The sequence below is a fragment of the Culex pipiens genome, chromosome 2 (genome assembly GCF_016801865.2).
Source record: "Culex pipiens pallens isolate TS chromosome 2, TS_CPP_V2, whole genome shotgun sequence".
NCBI classification, from domain to species: Eukaryota; Metazoa; Arthropoda; class Insecta; order Diptera; family Culicidae; genus Culex; species Culex pipiens.
The window spans coordinates 183,171,456-183,190,062 of NC_068938.1; the positions used below are offsets into that span (position 1 = coordinate 183,171,456).

Below are 18,607 nucleotides of genomic sequence, written 5' to 3' on the forward strand. Positions count from 1 at the left end.
TTTTTTTCGGGGGCAAACCGCACACTTTCCAAGAAGGTATTGTACTCTCCAACGAAAGAGGAGGTTTTACTTCCGGAAGATGAACTAGATTTGTTGAGTCGAGTGCGAGGAGAAATGAACGAACTAGCGAACGAATTGGCCCCGGCACTGTCCCAGCGCAATCAATCATCGAGCGTTGGGTAGAGTTTGTTTTTGCTTGTTTTTATACAATAGTTATTTGTAATGTTATATTCAATTTATTTTCATTTTAGTTATGACAGCTTTACAACTTAATTTATTTGACTAATTTGTAGCTTTTCCATATTTGTTTAGCGAAAGTTCAAGTAGCTTAATACCGTCATTAAAGGTGACATTGGGTTGGGGTGAGATTGGGTCATACACAAATGCTGAAATATTTCATGAATAAATGAAAGTTGCTTGTATTCAAAATTTAGGTGAAAAGTCACCAATATTATTTTTTACTTAATGAACATGGAAAAGAAAATCTGAATAAATATAAATATAAAAAAAACCAAATGCTAGAATATGTATGATCCAATCTCACCCCCTAAGAAACAAAGTCACCCCTGATGACGGTATTTTGTGAAATATATATTATTTTCTACTGATAATTAAATCATTTGTCAAAACTATTGAAATTTTTATTGTTTTTGCCAAAATGAATAATTGACTATTGGTGCAAATTGAGTAGGTATTAAAAAAACGTCTTTTCAGAGGTTGACTTCAGCAAGACAGTTTTATTTGTTTCCGAAATAGCTAGATCATTTGCGAACATCTCAATACTGAAGAAAAAAAATGTTGGAAGCAAATTTTTCATTTTTTTTACAGAACAATATGTTATTCAATTGAAATTAGGATAAAATTTAATTGTCGTCAGTGGTTCATAGATTTTTTTAAAAATGTGAACATCAACTTTGCTAATTGCACGATTAATTTTCGGTTATTAAAAATATGTTTTTTGTCTCTTAGGCACTTTGTTCCAGATACTGTCAAAACGGCATTTTAAAGTTTCATATGACTTTTTCAAATGTTTGGCTAGATCATATAATAAGATATAATTATTATAAAATGTCTTTTTGTCATTTTTTCGAAAATTTTAGTTTTTGGATCCATTTTAAGTGGACTAAATACCTTAATTAAACTAAAATAGGTTTTATAAAAAAGTGTTTATTTGGCCAGGAAACCGTTTTTTAAAATTTTAAGTAATTTAAAAATTTTGATTTTGAACTATCAAATGGAAAATGAAATTTATGTATTTATGTATTTTTATATATGTTAATAAAAAAAATATTGCACCTGATATTTGTGAATTCTTTGTAGTTTGGGAGTAAATAAATTGAATTAATGCATTTGCCTGTTTCAAATCATATGATATGCATTTAATTTGTTAGACTTATTCAATGTTTTTGCCCTAAACAGGTGTATAACTATTAAAGATTTGCATAATATCAATGAATTTATGAAAATAAAATTCTAAAGCTTGTTTGTCGGTGGTCCCAATATTCTAAATATGCAAAAGATTTAAAAGTCTTAAGGTGAAACGGGAAACTAGTTCTTGGACATCTTCTGTTCGACTTAAATCTATATCTGAGCTCGACAGATTGCTTGCTATTGTCATATTTAGCGTCGTCAAAAAAAGCTGAGCTTCTTGGATTATGGAATTTACATTAAAGGTGCTTCCAAAAACTAGAGTCGTGGTGTCTATATGGCGCTGCCTTCCCGTTTCACCTTAATTGAATGAAAAATAGATAAAAAAAATACATGCATTATGCATTAGAGTGTAACAAAAATGACATTTTGGCGGGCATTCAAGGGTTTGTTCCGGTGGGCATACTTAGCCCAAATCCAAAATATGAGCTTGATTGGACGTAACAGGAGCTGGCGCTCCGCCCTTCAATTTTAAATGGGATTTAACCCGTAAAAAAAGATTTTTTCAAAAATGTCACTTTTTGAGGCATTTTGGCCACCAATGCGCATCTTTTGGTATATATAACATTGACATTTGGAGCACCCTGAAGCTCAGTACAAGCCTTCAAAGTTTGGCATTTTTTTCGAAAAATCGGTCCCGGCAAAAAAGATATGCGTCGCGCTTCGCGACGCCCTAGACGCCATTTGATTTTGCCGGGGCCGATTTTTCGAAAAAATGCCAAACTTTGAAGGCCTGTACTGAGCTTCAGGGTGCTCCAAATGTCAATGTTATATATACCAAAAGATGCGCAAGGATCTGGCCTACACGCCAGTGATGTTTTTGGTAAACGCATTGGTGGCCAAAATGCCTCAAAAAGTGACATTTTTGAAAAAATCTTTTTTTACGGGTTAAATCCCATTTAAAATTGAAGGGCGGAGCGCCAGCTCCTGTTACGTCCAATCAAGCTCATATTTTGGATTTGAGCTTAGTATGCCCACCGGAACAAACCCTTGAATGCCCGCCAAAAAGTCATTTTTGTTACATCCTATTATGCATTGTATTCTGAATAGTTTACAATCAATTTTACAAGTTTTTTCATTTATAATGTAAATTTTATTCTAGTTTTTTTGCTTCCTGATTTTCAGGGAAATTTTGGAGGAGGAGGAAGACAAAAATTCGAAATATTATTTTCTTGCAAACGTACTTTAAATATATTCAGAGTTTTTTTTAATTTTTGTTTGAATTGAATAAGTTCTATGCAAATTGTATTTAAAGTTTTTTTTTTAAATAATAATAATACATTGTATATTGTTCATGTATTTCACCTCAAAAAGGGCACTTTAAGCATTTTTAAAAATTTAGAATTTTTGACCACATATAAAAAAACATAAGATCTTTGCAAAATAAAAATAAATTCTTGATATTTTGGCAGTTTTTAGCATCATCACAACTGGAACAATGTTTAAAGCACTTCCTTTTGTTTCAAAATTCTGGAAATTATCGCATTTTCCAATAAAGTTCAGATACATTTAGAATTTTATGAATTTGAGAATTATTTGTTAACAAATTTTGAAAATAATGAAACAAACTAAATTTTAGTACATTTCTGGAATCAACTTAAAAATATATAATATTGTTTTTTTTTTTTGTGTATGTTATAATATTGTTGTTTATTTAATATGATTATTATAAATGTTATTTTGTTAAATTATCTGTAGTTGGATTTGTAATATTTCATTGTTAAAAATGGTAGCTTGGTATTTGAGGCCAACTAAATCCAATCAAATATTTGCTCTTCCCAGGCTCATTTCCATCATCGATTTAGTTTGCACTAGTTTCTGCGCTCCGATCGGTCCAGTCGGGTCGCCCTGGTTTCCACTCAACCTCTCAACATCACTTCACATTTTCCCTTCCGAGCATTCCGTTTTTCTACTTTACCACCCATGTTAACCTCAATGTTCGAACTTTTCCATTGGCTTGCCTGAATGATGCACACATATCGACCCTTGACATCGGAGTCACCACTCACACACACACATTGGCGGCTGACACGTGTCCAGAGTGTCGTCATAAAACGTGGCTCACGAAACCGTTTAGTAGCTCATCATCACTTTGTGGAAGGTGGGGGAGGTCCCTAAACTCCTACAATCTTTTGCCTGAAGAAAGCGTAGCTGGTTGTTTCAGTGTAGCGAAAAAAAAGTTTCCTTTTTTTCGATGCACGTGTATTGGTGAGAGCGTTTTCTCGTCCTTTCCTCGGAGATTTTGATGGTATTAGTGTTTTTTTTTATGCTCGAGAAGGTATTTGTAAAAGGATATGCTGGAAAGAGGATCCTTCTCTTTTAGCATACCAAAGACCGGCTAATGAAGAGATTCGTCAATCGTTTTGAAAGTTGTTTTCAAATTGTTTCAAATTCTAACCTAACTTGTCGAATACGGAGCTCTGGTGTGTAGAAACTCTCCTCACCAATTTGCGCAATCAGTGATAAGACCGGCTCGCTCTGTACTACATGATGGAATAATTGTGTTACTTTCTTTATCTTTTCTTTTCCCCAGAACCGGTCGCCGGACTTGAAGTAAACAAAAAACCAACAGTGCACAGTGACAAACACCTGTACCCACAGGTCACACGCAGTCCGGATCCGGGCTGTCAAATTGAAACGTCAACAAGAGCAGAAAAAACACACACTAAAAGGAAAAACCAACAAATTGTCGAAGAAAATCAGCTCCACTGTGAGCGCTTGTGTGTGTGAGAGCGTGGGAGCAAGTGCGTAAAATTGGTGTGCGTATTTGTACCAGTGCAGAAAGGCAGGTGCGCGCACTTCACCTTAAAACGCGGGTGTAAACAAGTTGATACTAGAGTGTAACGTTTAAGAGGAAGATATTTAAAAATTAAGTGCTATCAAAATGTACGCTAAAGGAAAGGGGGCAGCGGTGCCATCGGATGCACAAGCTAGAGAAAAGTAAGTACTTCTTTTTTAATGTCACAACTCAACTCCTTAAGTTATACTCCCAAACACGCACACGTGCCTCCTACAGGTAGGCAACCGGTTGTCGACCTTGACGGCAGGTTTTTCGACTTCTTATCTACCTGTCGTAAAAACCGACAAAAAAAATCGCCATTCGCGCTAATCAGTAGGTCCCTTCCCTCGGACAGTCTGGGAAACAGGCTGTGGCTCGTTAAGGGGCAGTAAAAATCAACAGATCGTTAAGGCTAAAGAGCATAACGAGGCTCGAGTTGACGTCGTCGTCGGCGTTGACCATGACCCCGAAGAAGAAGGGAGCTTGGAAAAGTTTCGTTAGCGTTAGAGAGGGGGAAACGCATAAATCTTTACGCGCTTGAGAGGAGTGGGAAGTTTTGTGCTTCTTATTTGAGTTTATCGTGCTTCACTGGAGATTGGCGTTGGCACTAGGTGACACGTGTAGAGAGTTTTTCCTTCAGTTAGATATTTACCTTATCTGGTCGCTTCAACAAACAATTAAAGGTTTATTTGCTTATTTGTAGATTATTTTTATTTTACTGGCATTTTTTATAAATAAAAATTGAAAGAATACAACAATCATGAGAAAGATTACCAATTTAAATTAGAAAAAAATCTGAATCAAATTTCACAGATCAAACAAGATTTTGTTAGAATTAGGCAAAATGTTTTATATAATACTCAATCGATTTAAAATTTATTGTTATAAACACAACATATACCTTGCATAATTGGATATATTTTGAGCATTGAATTAAATTGATTGACTTATAAACTGAAAGCGTTGATTGAAATGTATTAATGAAAACATATTAAATATGAAGTATATTTGTTCAAGGTACATCCAAAAATATTATTGTTTTATCCTTTTATACTCTTTGCATTTTTCATAGAGAAATTTTAGTTACATTATCATTTTTATTGGTGCGTTTATTACTAATTGAGTATTTTTAAAAAGCATATCACTAATAATTTCTTGAATCATTTTAAGAATAATTTAGAAAAAATACATTTTTATAGAGTTATGTACATTTCTTTCAATTAATCTTAACTTAAATTGAAACATAACTAGTTTGCCCTGAAAAATATAGGCAAAATATGTCGTTTTGACTGTGAAGATTGCTTGAGATTCGAGAGATTTATTTTTAAAACAAAGTTCACACTGTATGTAATCTGGTGATTTAAAATTCTTTTTTTTATTTACAAATAATGTAGTTTTGTGGGATTACAGTTCATTTCCGGCATAATTTTAATATTTTTTCTGTCAAAATGATTTGCAAAGGTTCAATATTAAGTTTTAAGGCTTTATTAAAAACCAGACGTGATTTAGAAAATCTGAAAATATTCAAAGAAATGAAAAAAATTAACATGAAATCGAATCCATAGTTGCCAAGATAACGTCGATTGAAAAAATGAGGGCATATCTGATATCACTTCGAAATATGTATCATTCCTAGTTTTCATTTTATTGAAAATCATTTCTGCGTTCAGATCACTAATGAACACTATTTATAAGCTTTGATAAAAGACAATTTTTTCGAAAAATTTTACCAAAAACGATACCAAAATTCAATTTAACATCCTTACATTTTTTTTTTGGAAAAAAAATTGACACGTTTTTGAAATCGTTTTAAAAACCACATTTTTCAATTTTTTTCAAAAACCATTTTTTTCAAAAGCCATTTTTTTTAAATCTTTTAAAACCCCAATTTAAAAAAAAATTATAGTATTGTCCTTTCAAAAATGGTACGTAAATATTCGCAAATCTGTATCTTCTAAAGAAATTTTGTAATCGATTTAGTGTCTTTGGCAAAGTTTTGATATTTATGGGGACTACAGTCCAGACTCGATTATCCGAAGCCTCATTTATCCGAAATTTCGATTATCCGAAATTCGATTATCCGAAGGTTTGTATGGGACTTCGGATAATTCGTATTCTTTTAATCTTCTTACTTTCAACATCAAACTCGAGTTCTGCGATCCAATTTTGGTGAAATTTGAATGGTTGATTGCCTATTAAAGTAAAAACTGCATTTTATCAATATTTCATCACCGCCATTTTTGTCGCCATCTTGGATAAAAAAAACTTAATTATTTAAGAGTAGTTTAGGGGTCATACTTAAGCTCAACAATCAAAAATAAGACAACGAAAAAAACATTTTTTTCGTGATTCGATTATCCGAAGTGAAATTTTGCCAAGGCCTTCGGATAATCGAGTCTGGACTGTACTTAAACAAATGGTACACGGAATTTTTTTTGCCCAATTTAATTAAGGCCGTTGCAAATATTTTTGATTTTTTTGTCGCCCCCCTCTTCCTTTCAAAATCGGTCCATAAAATCAGGGGGCAAAAAACCACTTTTTTAAAAAAAGAAATCCAAATTTAAATGGAAATAGAAGTCTTATTAACTGAAAACAAATTAAAATGCATTTTCCTGCTTTTAAATTATATTTAGCATGTTTGGGATCGACCAAAAATATTTTGAATTTTTGTGAAAGTTTGTTGCACAGTATTGCAAAAAGTTTTTTTTGATGAAAAAAAAGTTCATCAATACATATGAAATCTAATGATTGCAATACAACTGGGCAGGTGTAAAATGCATTTTAAAACTCTTTTTTCATTAAAATGTGAATACCATGGCTTGCTATTTAAATTTTTATAATTTTATTTGTTTTGCCCCCCCCCCCCCCTTCTCCCCTTGACTTTGGCCAAAGTCGAGGGACATAAACTTAAAAAAAATATTTTCAATGGCCTAACTCTTTTTACAAAAAATAAATTTCCTAAAATCCGGATTTTTTAACCTCTGTTTTTTTAACAGGTTTTGGGGATAATATGAGCTATAGAAAAAAAAATATATTTGCCACCAAGGCGTCATCCATAAAGTACGTCACGCTCTAGGGGGGGAGGGGGGGGGGGGTGGTCGCAAGCGTGACAAAGTGTGACAAGGGGGAGAGGGGGGTCCGTGAGACCGTGACGTCACGCTAGACTATTTCCTGAATACTGAAAATTCAGTAAAAGAATTTATCTAAAAAAAGTTTTTTTTTATAAAATATATCAAACATTACGCAAGGCTTTGACAAACAGAATTTTTGATGATAGATTTAATATGTTTAAATCATTAGATTAAAAAAACTGTTGATAGTGATTTATATCACTACAACATTCAACAAAATAAAAATAAAAATCTAAACACAACCTGTAAAATTAAAAACTTTCTCGATTGACTCCGAATTTATAAATAATCCTCTTTATAAATCATGTAATAATTATTCAAAAAATCTATATGGATAGGGGGGGGGGGTCAACAGAATGTGACGTACTTTTCGAAGGGGGGTTGGAGCCAGCGTAGGGGGGAGGGGGGGTTAATTTTGGCCAATTTTAGCGTGACATACTTTATGGATGACGCCCAAGTTATAATAATTTGAAAAAAATAATTAAAAAAAAATAGAAAACGTTTTTGGACGACAGTTTTTATGTAAAATCTATGTATTGACAAAAATTTAATTTTTTGCGAAAAATAAAAATTTTGCGGTGCTGTAGATTGCAATTTCATAAAAATTCAAAACTATTTTAAACAAGCCCCAACATGCTAAATATGATTATCATTGCAGAATAATGCATTTAAGATTGTTTTCAGTTGATGAGACCTCTATTTTCATAGAAATTTTGAAGTTTTTTGGAAAAATATTTTGTTTGCCCCCTGATTTTCAGACCAATTTTGAAGGGGGGGGGGGTGACATAAACTTTGAAAAATATTTGCAACGGCCTAAGTTCAGAATAATTTAATTTTTTTTTAAGGTTCATTTACAAATTTGCATTTGTCCATAAAAAAGCTTTTTTTCTGGTTGCATCAAATTTTAAATCATTTTCCTTAAAACTTTTATCGAGTTTTTGTGCTTTGTTAATTTTTATGTCTTTATTATAAGTTTTCATGTATTAAAGTAATAAAATATTATTCTGAATTTTGCACCACTTTATACAATTTCAATTTCAATCGAATTTTACAATAAAAGCATAATATGTGTAAAAATAACTGGATAATCATAAAAACTAACTATTTTCGCCCGTCAACATTGTATCGATACAAAAACAAATTCTTCCAACGTTCACTTTCACTTCCCTGTTGTACGAACAAAACGAGCTATTTGTAGAACATTCTTAAGTCCTCCTCCTCCCATTCTATGTGACATCAAACGCCACCAACACATGAAAATAGTGCATTTAACGCGCTTGCTGTTGCTGCTTCTGTCTAGAACGCCAGACACGCACGCGTTCGCGCATTAATTCACGCACGAACACTTCCACTCTCGGTCCGAAGTTGAAGATCGCTCAGATGACTACGACATGCAAAAAAAAAAAAAAAAACTAAGATCGACGACTACCCGATATCGGCCTGGCGATGGAATTGATAACAATTTGATAGGGAGGTCTTAAAATTTTTATTTTTCAATTTTAGATTTTTTGAACTTTAATTTTAAACATGTTCAAAAAAAGTAACTAATTCGTCATTTGTTCACATTTTTTTGTAAAAGTGCGAAAGCAAAGCAAAAAAATGTACCCTGGATTATGTACGCGTGGGAGTTCCATGCTAATTGGAGCAACTAACGATGGTTCGACAATGTAGAGTTCCTCGCAATGGAATTTTTCCAGCGACTCTTTTTTTGTGCTCTCTTTCGAATGAATGAGTTTGAGTTGGGGATTTTTTTTCACGACTGACCGAATAAAAACTTTCAACGAACTCAATGAGCTGAGGAATGTCTTTCAATTGGTTCAGCAAATTGACGTTAATTATGAGATTTGTCCGACGGTTTCATAGCTGGTGACTCTCAGTTCGCTTTGTCCAACCGCTGCTTTAACCCAACTTTAAGGTACGATATCTGACTAAATATCAAGAGTCTGCACAGCAAAAGTGTCCAAAGGAGAGCAAAAACCAAAGTGGTTCACCTTGGCACACGTCGTCGTCGACGACGTCAAAGAAGTGGCTTCCATGACTTGGTCGTCGGGTTCGTCAGCCAGCATATGAAATCATTCGCAAAATCAGAATCTGCGTGCAAAAATAACACCAGCAAAAAAATCTCCACAACGAACAGGCAAATAAAGCCACCCCTCTCCCACCACTTCTTGAGAGTGTACATAATCCACCTCCTCCCACCTTTAAAAACCTACTCGAAGAAGAACTGCAAAAGATAGCTTCAAAGGAGCAACACAACAACAGCAAAAAAACATAACCTCTAATCGCCACCACCGTTTATGTAATGGAGCTTATTTACCTCCCCCCACACTCAAGTCTGTCGTCTCGCGTCCATGTGTTGGTTCGTCCTGTCAAAGCTACATCATAAGAGACTTGTGAGAAAGAGAGAGGTGAAGAGAAAAAGCTGAGCATGTGTCAAAAGAACAAAAGAACACAATGCTCACTTGCTCCCCTTCTGCTCCCCTACTCCTCAGAAGATTAGGTGGAGAAGACTCCTCTCCTGTGATCTCTGGCTTGGCCAATGTTGCTTTTCAGTATCTCATCATCTCACTACTCATTCCTCAGAGGAATGGGGAATTTAGTGAAAGAGTGAGTTAGAGATGGAATGTTTTTTGTAATTTAATTGTAAAATTATTAAATTAAACATTTTTCGTAAATGCTTACAAAATAAAACCAAGTTACAAGATTGAACTGTATACTTTGAAGCATTTTTTATTGCCAACTTGGTAATTCGTGTTTTAAAAACTCAGTCTCAGGGATAAAATTTGAAAAAATGTCAAATATTTTCTCTCAAATTTGCAATTGAAAAAGAACTGTAGTTGAAAATGTAATAAAATCGCTGCCGTATCTCAAATAACTTCTCTACATTTAAAATCCAAATAAGTTCAACTACGATTGCTTATGCTCTCGTCTGTGAATTAATGTAATTTGATACACCTTTAAAAATATTCTAAGCTTAAAAATTTACAAACGGTAATTGAAAATTTTAAATTGAAAAAAAAAACTTAGGTCAATATAAACTATAATTCAACTTTTTTTCTCATTCCTTTTAAAAATAAAGCAAAAATATGATTATTCATAATTTGGGCATTTTTGGACCACATGCCAGAAAAAGATATGAATTTTGAAGAAAAATATTTTTTTCATGAATTAAATCTTATTTGCCATTTTTTTTTCTATAGTTTTAATAGTGTATGTCTCTTTGTGATACCTTTCTCAAAAAATTATCCTAATTTTATTTTTCGTTGAGCTTAAATTTAAAAAAATATAATTCTTTAATTATTTTGTTTATTTGAATAAATGATTCTGAATTAATCTCTATCAAAGTACATCGAATTATTTTTAAATAACTTTAGTTATAATTGGTATTGAATTGCAAAATGTGTTTAAAAAAACTAGGATTATGAACTCCAAAACTTTTCTTTTTCGTTAAATGATAAAAATAGCTTACTTTGAAATAATAACATTGCCCTAAAAATATGTTTTGAACAGTTAAATTGAATATAAAAAATGTAAGGTATAATTTTTGATTTTTTTAAAGTTATTAGGCCAATGAAAATTTAATTCAAGGATTTTGCCCAAAAATTCAGAAAAAGTAAATCTTTTTCAGTTCCTTAGGGGAACACCCTTGAAGAGTATCGGGGCCGACATTTACAAAGCGGATTCAGTGGCAGATTTATTACTCAACTAATGTTAACATGTTCAGAAATTCAGAGGGCAAAAAAAATATTTTCACTGACAAAACATAGAAAATTGTGTGTTAACTATTGGAATACATTTTTTTACGTGCATTTAAAATTGAATAAGCGCTTTTTCAAAATTTCACAAATTTTGCATTTTGAAACCACAAATTTCGAAAAAGAGGTGCAACTTTAGGAAAACAATATTCGATACATTAATTGTCATTTTGCATTTTTTTTACTGTAGCCAGCGATGGAAATTTCTTTACCAAAAGAAAATCTTTTGACGCTCATTAAGAGAAAAAAATCGGAAGAGAACATGGCTTTCCTACCTCGCGCATGAAAAATCGACAAAAGAAAACCCAAAAAATAATCATCATCATCATCAAAAATAGCCTGTCTCTCTGGGAAGATAAACCATGTTTGTAAACAGAACAAAATTAATTAATGCAAGTGGTGATAACAACGAATTTCACAAAAAATCTTCTACTGATTGTATTTTTTAGAAAAGTTACAAATTTTGAAAATTAGGCTTGAGTATTGTTTTTGAAATGTTTTTTCATCATAATGCAAATATTTTTTATAACGATTGTAAACCATTAAAAATGCATTGTTGATTTTAATATGAAAGTTGGATTTTAGTCAGTACTGCTACCCTGTGATTTATTTTAGTTAACATTCCAACGCCCAAGGCTCCAAAAAAGTTGGAACTGTAATTTCAACTCGCTGGTTCTCGGGCATAACTCAACCAATCAAGATGATTCTTTTTTCCTGTGATTTGTTAGAATGTCTAGATGATCCTAGAACTTTGCAGAACTCAAATTGCTCAAATCTGCAATTTTTGCGATCAAAAACATCGTTCCAACTTTTTTTTCCGCGTGTAAAAAAAAATTTCCAAAAATTCCGCGGGGGCAGTCGTTTTGAAAAAAGGTGGAACGATGTTTTCGGTCGCAGAAATTACAGATTTGTTCAAATCAAGTTCTGCAAAATTTTAGAATCATCTAAACATTCTTACAAATCACTGGAAACAAGAATCGTCCCGATTGGTTGAGTTATGCCCGAGAACCGGCGTGTTGAAGTTACCGTTTCAACTTTTTTGGGAGGCTTGGGCGTCCGTGTAAGTTGGGCATGCGTTGGGCGTTCCAGTGTTAATTAGCAACCAAATCAATTTTAAATTCATCATTTTCATAACTTCAAATTATTTCCTACTTCAAATTTGTCCATCGACTCGCGCCCATCACAAATCTATGTTCTAAATTTAGATTTCCATACAAAGAGCCCAATCACTCTCAGCAACACACTAACAGACAAAATCGAAGCAAATAAAAAATATCGAACACCCGAATCATTAGGCCGGCCAGCGTACGTCAATTCGTCGTCGTCGTCGTTTTTTCTTGCGGTCCTCCTTCACCTTCCTCCGCGTGTACTTACCACGAATGATGTTCCGATATTCGTTTTAATAAAATTTTATTTATACATTCACGTCAAAAATCTTTTTCCATTCTTGGCGATTCGCTTTTCGCTTTTTTGCTGGTTGCGCTCGATTGTCGTCATTGTCGTCGTCGTCGTCGCCACACTCACTCACACTTGTTTGCTTTCTTTGCGCTCTTTCATGTGTTCTTGTTTTATCGCGATTTACTTTTGGTTTGGTGGTGCTGCGCTTTTTTCGCGTCTACACCGCGATAGGAGCTTTGCTTCCTTGCAAACTGTTGTTCTTCTTGCCTTGCTATGAGTGAGTGAGTGTGCGAGTTGTGTTTATTTGCATTCTGTCTCACTTCTTCTGCTTGGGTTTCCTTCTCACTCACTCTAAGAAGAGATAAGAGGGGACTGAAAATATGTTTGAAATTAATTTGAAAATTATTTGTTACGAATTTCCTAATAACAAGAATTAAAATTGAATTTATCATAGAGTTTCGATCGAAGACTACCCAATCAATTACTTGATTTAAAAAAAAAATATTTGTGTACTCACTATTTCATCAAATCGTTTCAACTAGATTTCCTTAAAGAAGGGTATTGAAAAAATTGACAGATTTTTGAATATATATTTTTTTAAATTTAAATTGTTATTCCTAAGTGAGTACCTCTTCTGTATACAGTACATACACAAATTTACCCGTCCACGTATGAGTTTGTGTACAAAACACCCTGCCGATTGTGTGCCCAATACGAACTAGACCGGTTGCGAAACGGTGTTGGTTGGCTGGCTAGCTGATTGACCGCATAGTTCGGTAAGAGGGTTTTCCTTTATTTAGGGCGATTTTCGCATTGTTTTCAATTTTTCTGGAAACAGAACATATTTTAATGATATGTTATTGTTGTGATATAAATTAATTTCAAATTGTTAATCATTTAGTAAGTATATTTTATTTTTTTGATCTATTGTATTACAACTAATTTTTTAGCACAATCGGTAAATACTGGTATTTTTTTTAAAAAAAATTAACTTGCGTTCAAAAACCCTTGTTTTTATTTGACATTTTTTATATTTAAACTTAAATTTCATATAAAATAAACGCTTTAGAAACAGTTATAGGTTTCCTGAAAAACCTCAATAAAATTCAAGTTTTATAATTTAGTACCGTAAACCGGGGTGACTTTGATAGGATTTCAATTTGTTTTTGGAATATTTTTCAACAAGTAAGGTTTTTCTCAAGATTATTATTTTTAAAACATGTACTGGGGTAGGCCACACAAAGTCCATGCACTATTCTGAAAAAAAAGTTTTTTCAATAGTGTTTAAATTCCGGGGTGACTTTGATAGTCATAGTTTTTCTTGTTAAAATCATATTTAAGATGTTCAAACTTTATTTGTACGTTAAATGTACCATCACTAAAGTAGCTGATATAGTTTTTAAGAAAAAAAAAATCAATGTTTATATTTAGTTAACTAAGTTTATAAGCTTTTCAACAAAATACATATAAATTTTTGGTAAAATTGTTAAAAAGTCGGAATTTTGCCTGAAATTCGTTAAAACTGGTTTTGTTTATATAATTATCGATTTATATTGCATTTAATACTGATCTCGAAGCACGAATCACAAGTTTACACATTTGACATGAAATTTGTTCAACGGAATTTGCCTATAAATTTTGAGATTTTTTTAAATTGTGTTTCAAAAACACATATTATTTATTATTTACAAACTTATTTAACCTTCTCCTAGTGGAAAATTGTCCAAAGAATCCGAAAATGCATTCCGTTTTCCGATTCAAAATCATGTTCATTGAGAAAATCATGACACTTTGAGAAGTTTGAAATAATGACTTTTATCGACATTTTCTTAACTATAGTTAACTAACTTTTTAAACTTTTAAATATTTTATGAAAAGTTCTTTTTGAGGTACTTTGAACACTTCTCTACCACGGTCAGTATGATTCTAAATCAAACGTTTGTCTTGATTTAAAAAACGAATAAATAAAATTTTAAAATTGGAAGCATTCGTGAAATTTTCCGATCGTTTCGAAAATAATATTTTCAAAAAAATAAATCAAGACTAACATTTCAAAAGGGCCAAACGTTCAATATTACGCCCTTTTGAAATGTTTCTCTTGATTTAAAAAATGACAATATTGTTTTCGAAAAGATCGGATAATTTCACGAATGTTCCATATTTTAACATTGTAAATCGGATCATTAGTTGCTGAGATATCGACATTAGAAAATAAAATTAAAACAAATATCTAATATTCATACAAATATCAAAATTTTAATCTAACCAAATGATTCAAAACAGAATATTACCTCGCAAATTTAAAAACATCTGAACTTATATTATATTTTACTGTTCAGTTGAAAATTCCCTAATAAAATAAAATAACGACACTTAATTTTAAAACAAATGTTGTGTCAATGAAATTGAAAAAAAAAAATAGTTACCCCAATTGGAACAAAAATCTTTTTTCAATGACGTCCACCAAAACACCTGATATCAGAAACAGGTGCGTGTGACGCGCACCTCCAATCTGAGTTCAAACATCCGGCAGTCGATTCGTTCCAGCCAACTGGGAAAACAACAACAACCACAGCATCTCATTCTCCGAAGATGGTCCGTTACAAATTTCGATCATCTTCTTCGGCTAACAGCTTACAGGTAGCTGGCCTGAGATTGACGTACAAAATCCACACAGCTGAACAACCCTAATCTTCCCGTTTCGCCAATGATGATCAGCAGCCCGTCGTCATTAGCAGCAATGACTATAGTTGCGGTAGTGTGTGAGTGTTCGTTAGTGTAAAAGTTTGTATTTTCTAACCACTACCACAACGATTTGTTAGCCGCTTTTAGCTTTGCTGGTGGTGGTTTGGTTTTCGAGCTCGATGTATGTACTGCATTTATGCTCACCACCCCAACACCACCAAACGTTACATAATTTATGTAGCGTTACCCCACATGCACATATAGTTAGACACACCACAAAAACCACCAGCACTAAGTGCTAACTATCAATGTTTGTGTGTGCCATCGTCGTCTATCAACAATCTCTGGCCAGGAAGGAACGAAAGAAGAAAAAAAATACTGTTTTGTAAAATAAAACAACTCTGGCACGAGACCACTCACACTTGTGACCCCTTCACGCGCCCCTTGCTGCCTGGTCGCTTCCTCGAGCACAGGTTACGTGTGTGTGTCGGTGTGTGACATACATAAATTATGGGCAAAACTATCGCCGAGCATTTAATTTACATATATTCTCGGGTCAACATGGCAAAAAGGACCCTGTGACGGTTCTTATGGTCGTTTGTTGGAAAAGTAAAGAATTTGAGAATTTCAAAAAATATTTTTTTTTAACTCCATTATCTATCTTATTCTATATTAATCCTTGCACTGTAACTTGGATTTTGCCCGCAATTTTCTCTCGCACTTTTGACAACTAGAATTCCAAAAACTAGGCATCCAGTAACTGGTTGTTGTTGTTTGTTTACACTGCCAGTCGCAGTTTCCACCAAACTGGACATTCGCACTTTAAAAGTGCGATTGACAGCTGAAAAACAAGCGAGCACTTTGATCATTTTTTAGAAAATTTAAATTTCCCCCGGCAGTTTGGCAAAACGCAATAGTGCGATCGATAGCAATAATTTAGTGCAAAGTCCAAGTTAGTGTGAATTGCGCAATATATATAAAAAATTTCGACGGTTTTGTTCGAACGCGAATCAATTCAACACGGAACGTCGGATCGAGGTGCTCTTTGTTGCATTGGGTTCGTATAAGCCCAAGGAAGGTTCTTACGCTAATTAATTGACACTTTGGCCACTCTGGAACCGATTCTGGAGCATCGGCAAATTGTATGGAGAAAGTTACGTAAAATCATATTTTGATCACAGGAGGCTGAATAAGCAAAAAATCAAAAAAACGTCAACAAAAGAAAAAAAGGGACAGAACGAAGTTTGTCGGGAAGAGCTTGTTATTGATAATTATTTAGTAATTTCAATATAAAAAAAAATAAATAAAATTTAATGAAAACTTTAAAGGCAATCAGCAAAACGCCACTACTGTAGAACCTGGAATAACACACAGGATATGCAAAAACACAAAGGAAACATGTTTGGCCCTTCTGGAATCCGGAAGGGCTTACACCTGGGATTAGTTATGGTTTGAAAGCAACGTTGGTGAATGAGGGCAAGTGCGCTGCACTCTCGGAAGAGATAAGATGCATCCTGGAAGACTTATGTGAATAGATGTTGCCTTTGTTTTTCTGTTATCTAGCACATTTGCAGAAGGTATGTTTTTAAGGCTCTCTTTTTTGATTCCGATCTATCTGGGACTTTTTTTAATTTCACTGAATGAATTTATTTAAAGAATATGACTATTTTTATATTTTTTTTAAATAACAGGTGGTTCACAATTTGATTTTGTTCAGTTATCGATTCTAAACACAGTCCTTGCTCGATTATACGAAGCTTCGATTATTCAAAGTTCGATTACAACATTTTTAAAAGAAATTGTGATTATTTATTGTCAAAAATCATGTTCAGCGATCCCAAATTAGTCCAATTCAAAAACACCGTAATAAAAAAAATATTATTCTAAAATGTTTGAAATAAAACATCTTCTTCGATGTAAATTTACCTCTAAATTGTTTAAAAAGTGAAATTGCGCATCAAATGATGCAAGTGTAATTTCGAGGAAATCCGGAGTCAAATCTGTGCGTGGACTTCGGAAAATTCAGTCATGACTGTCATTGATATAACCTTATAAAATTTATATATCTCATCAAACTGGGGAACTGCTGCTTATTTTTATTAAATAGAGGCGGCGATGTTTTTTCGATAAGTTCCGTTTTGCTCATATTTTATTAAAAATGATTCACTGTTGTTTGTGTTTATTTCGAATAAGTGAAAATATTTTTGCTTATCATGACAAAATTTGTGCATTTTTACAATCAGGATTTTCTTTGTCTTTTTTACATCAATGAAACATAGTTCTTACTTTTCTTGTTTCGGGAAACCAGTTTGTACACAGTAAAAAAACGACGGTAATTTTACATCTGGGAATGGTGACAGATTTGGCGTGAAAAAACTGGTGAAATTTTTATCAGTTCCTGTTGAAAATTTTGTATACATTATTTTAGGTAAAATTAGGCAATTGCTATTTTTTCTAAGTTCATGTCACTCCCTCATAAAAAGAGCTAGTTATTTTTCGCGATTTCGCAGAAGCCGTGAAATTTTTGATTGCGGGACCATTAGGGTGCCCAGAAAAAATGACCCCCTTCTCCACAAGCAGAAAACGGTTTTTTGGGTTATTTAAAGCACCTGTGCAAATTTTGAGCAAAATTGGTTGAGATTAACCCATTGATACTCGAACCTAAAGTTTAAGAAAAAATTGTTTCCCATACAAAAATGACTTTTTTAAATCGCTAATAACTTTTCAGGATCGAGTTTTGCGGCTTTGGTATGTTCTACAAAGTTGTAGAGTATTAAATTTCCAATGGGAATCTCACTTTTGGGAACATTTTGATGGAAGTAGCGTACCCTGCAGAGCAAACCGTAAGAAAATTGGGGTTTCCATACATTTTTTCGATTTTTCCCATACAAACTTCACCTTCGAGTATCAATGGGTAAATGTTGACCGATTTTGCTCATGTTTGGCACAGAGTCCTAAAATAGCTCAAGAAACAATGTTCAGCTTGTGGAGCGAGGTTTTGAGAAAAAATCCCATATTCTGGGCACCCTAGGGACCATCCATAAACCACGTGGACACTTTAGGGGGGGGGGGGGGATTGACATTTTTTTCAAAAGGGAAGGAAAGTTATAAAAAATTTTTTGGTTATAAATGAAGTTTTTTTCATTTAATTAGATTTGAAAAACAATACATGTTATTAGAAATATTATTGGCCACTTGATTTCTGATTTTCTAAAATTGTTGTATAAAATGTTTAAAATAAACTGTTTTAATCAAAATTTAGTCCACACTTTTTTTTTAAATACTCAACTTTTTTTTTAGTTTTAAACCATAGTACAACCAAAACATTAGTTCTCTTATTTTACTGATTCTGCTTTTGGTGAATTTATTGCTTAGGGTGTGATTAGATTTCAAGATGTTTAAGGATGGGCTTTGTTTAAGAGATATATTAG

General features: G+C 33.1%; 1 protein-coding gene across 13 annotated transcripts in view; it reads left to right on the forward strand.

Moving 5' to 3' along the window:
- LOC120428789 (single-stranded DNA-binding protein 3) overlaps window positions 1–18,607 on the forward strand; it is a 79,952-nt gene that overhangs the window by 25,187 nt on the left and 36,158 nt on the right. For all 13 annotated transcript variants that reach the window (XM_052708839.1, XM_039593927.2, XM_039593944.2 and 10 more), the window contains one exon: window positions 3,962–4,368. In XM_052708839.1, the coding sequence (XP_052564799.1) occupies window positions 4,313–4,368 (56 nt within the window). In that variant the 5' untranslated portion in view covers window positions 3,962–4,312. The remainder of the gene's footprint in view (window positions 1–3,961; window positions 4,369–18,607) is intronic.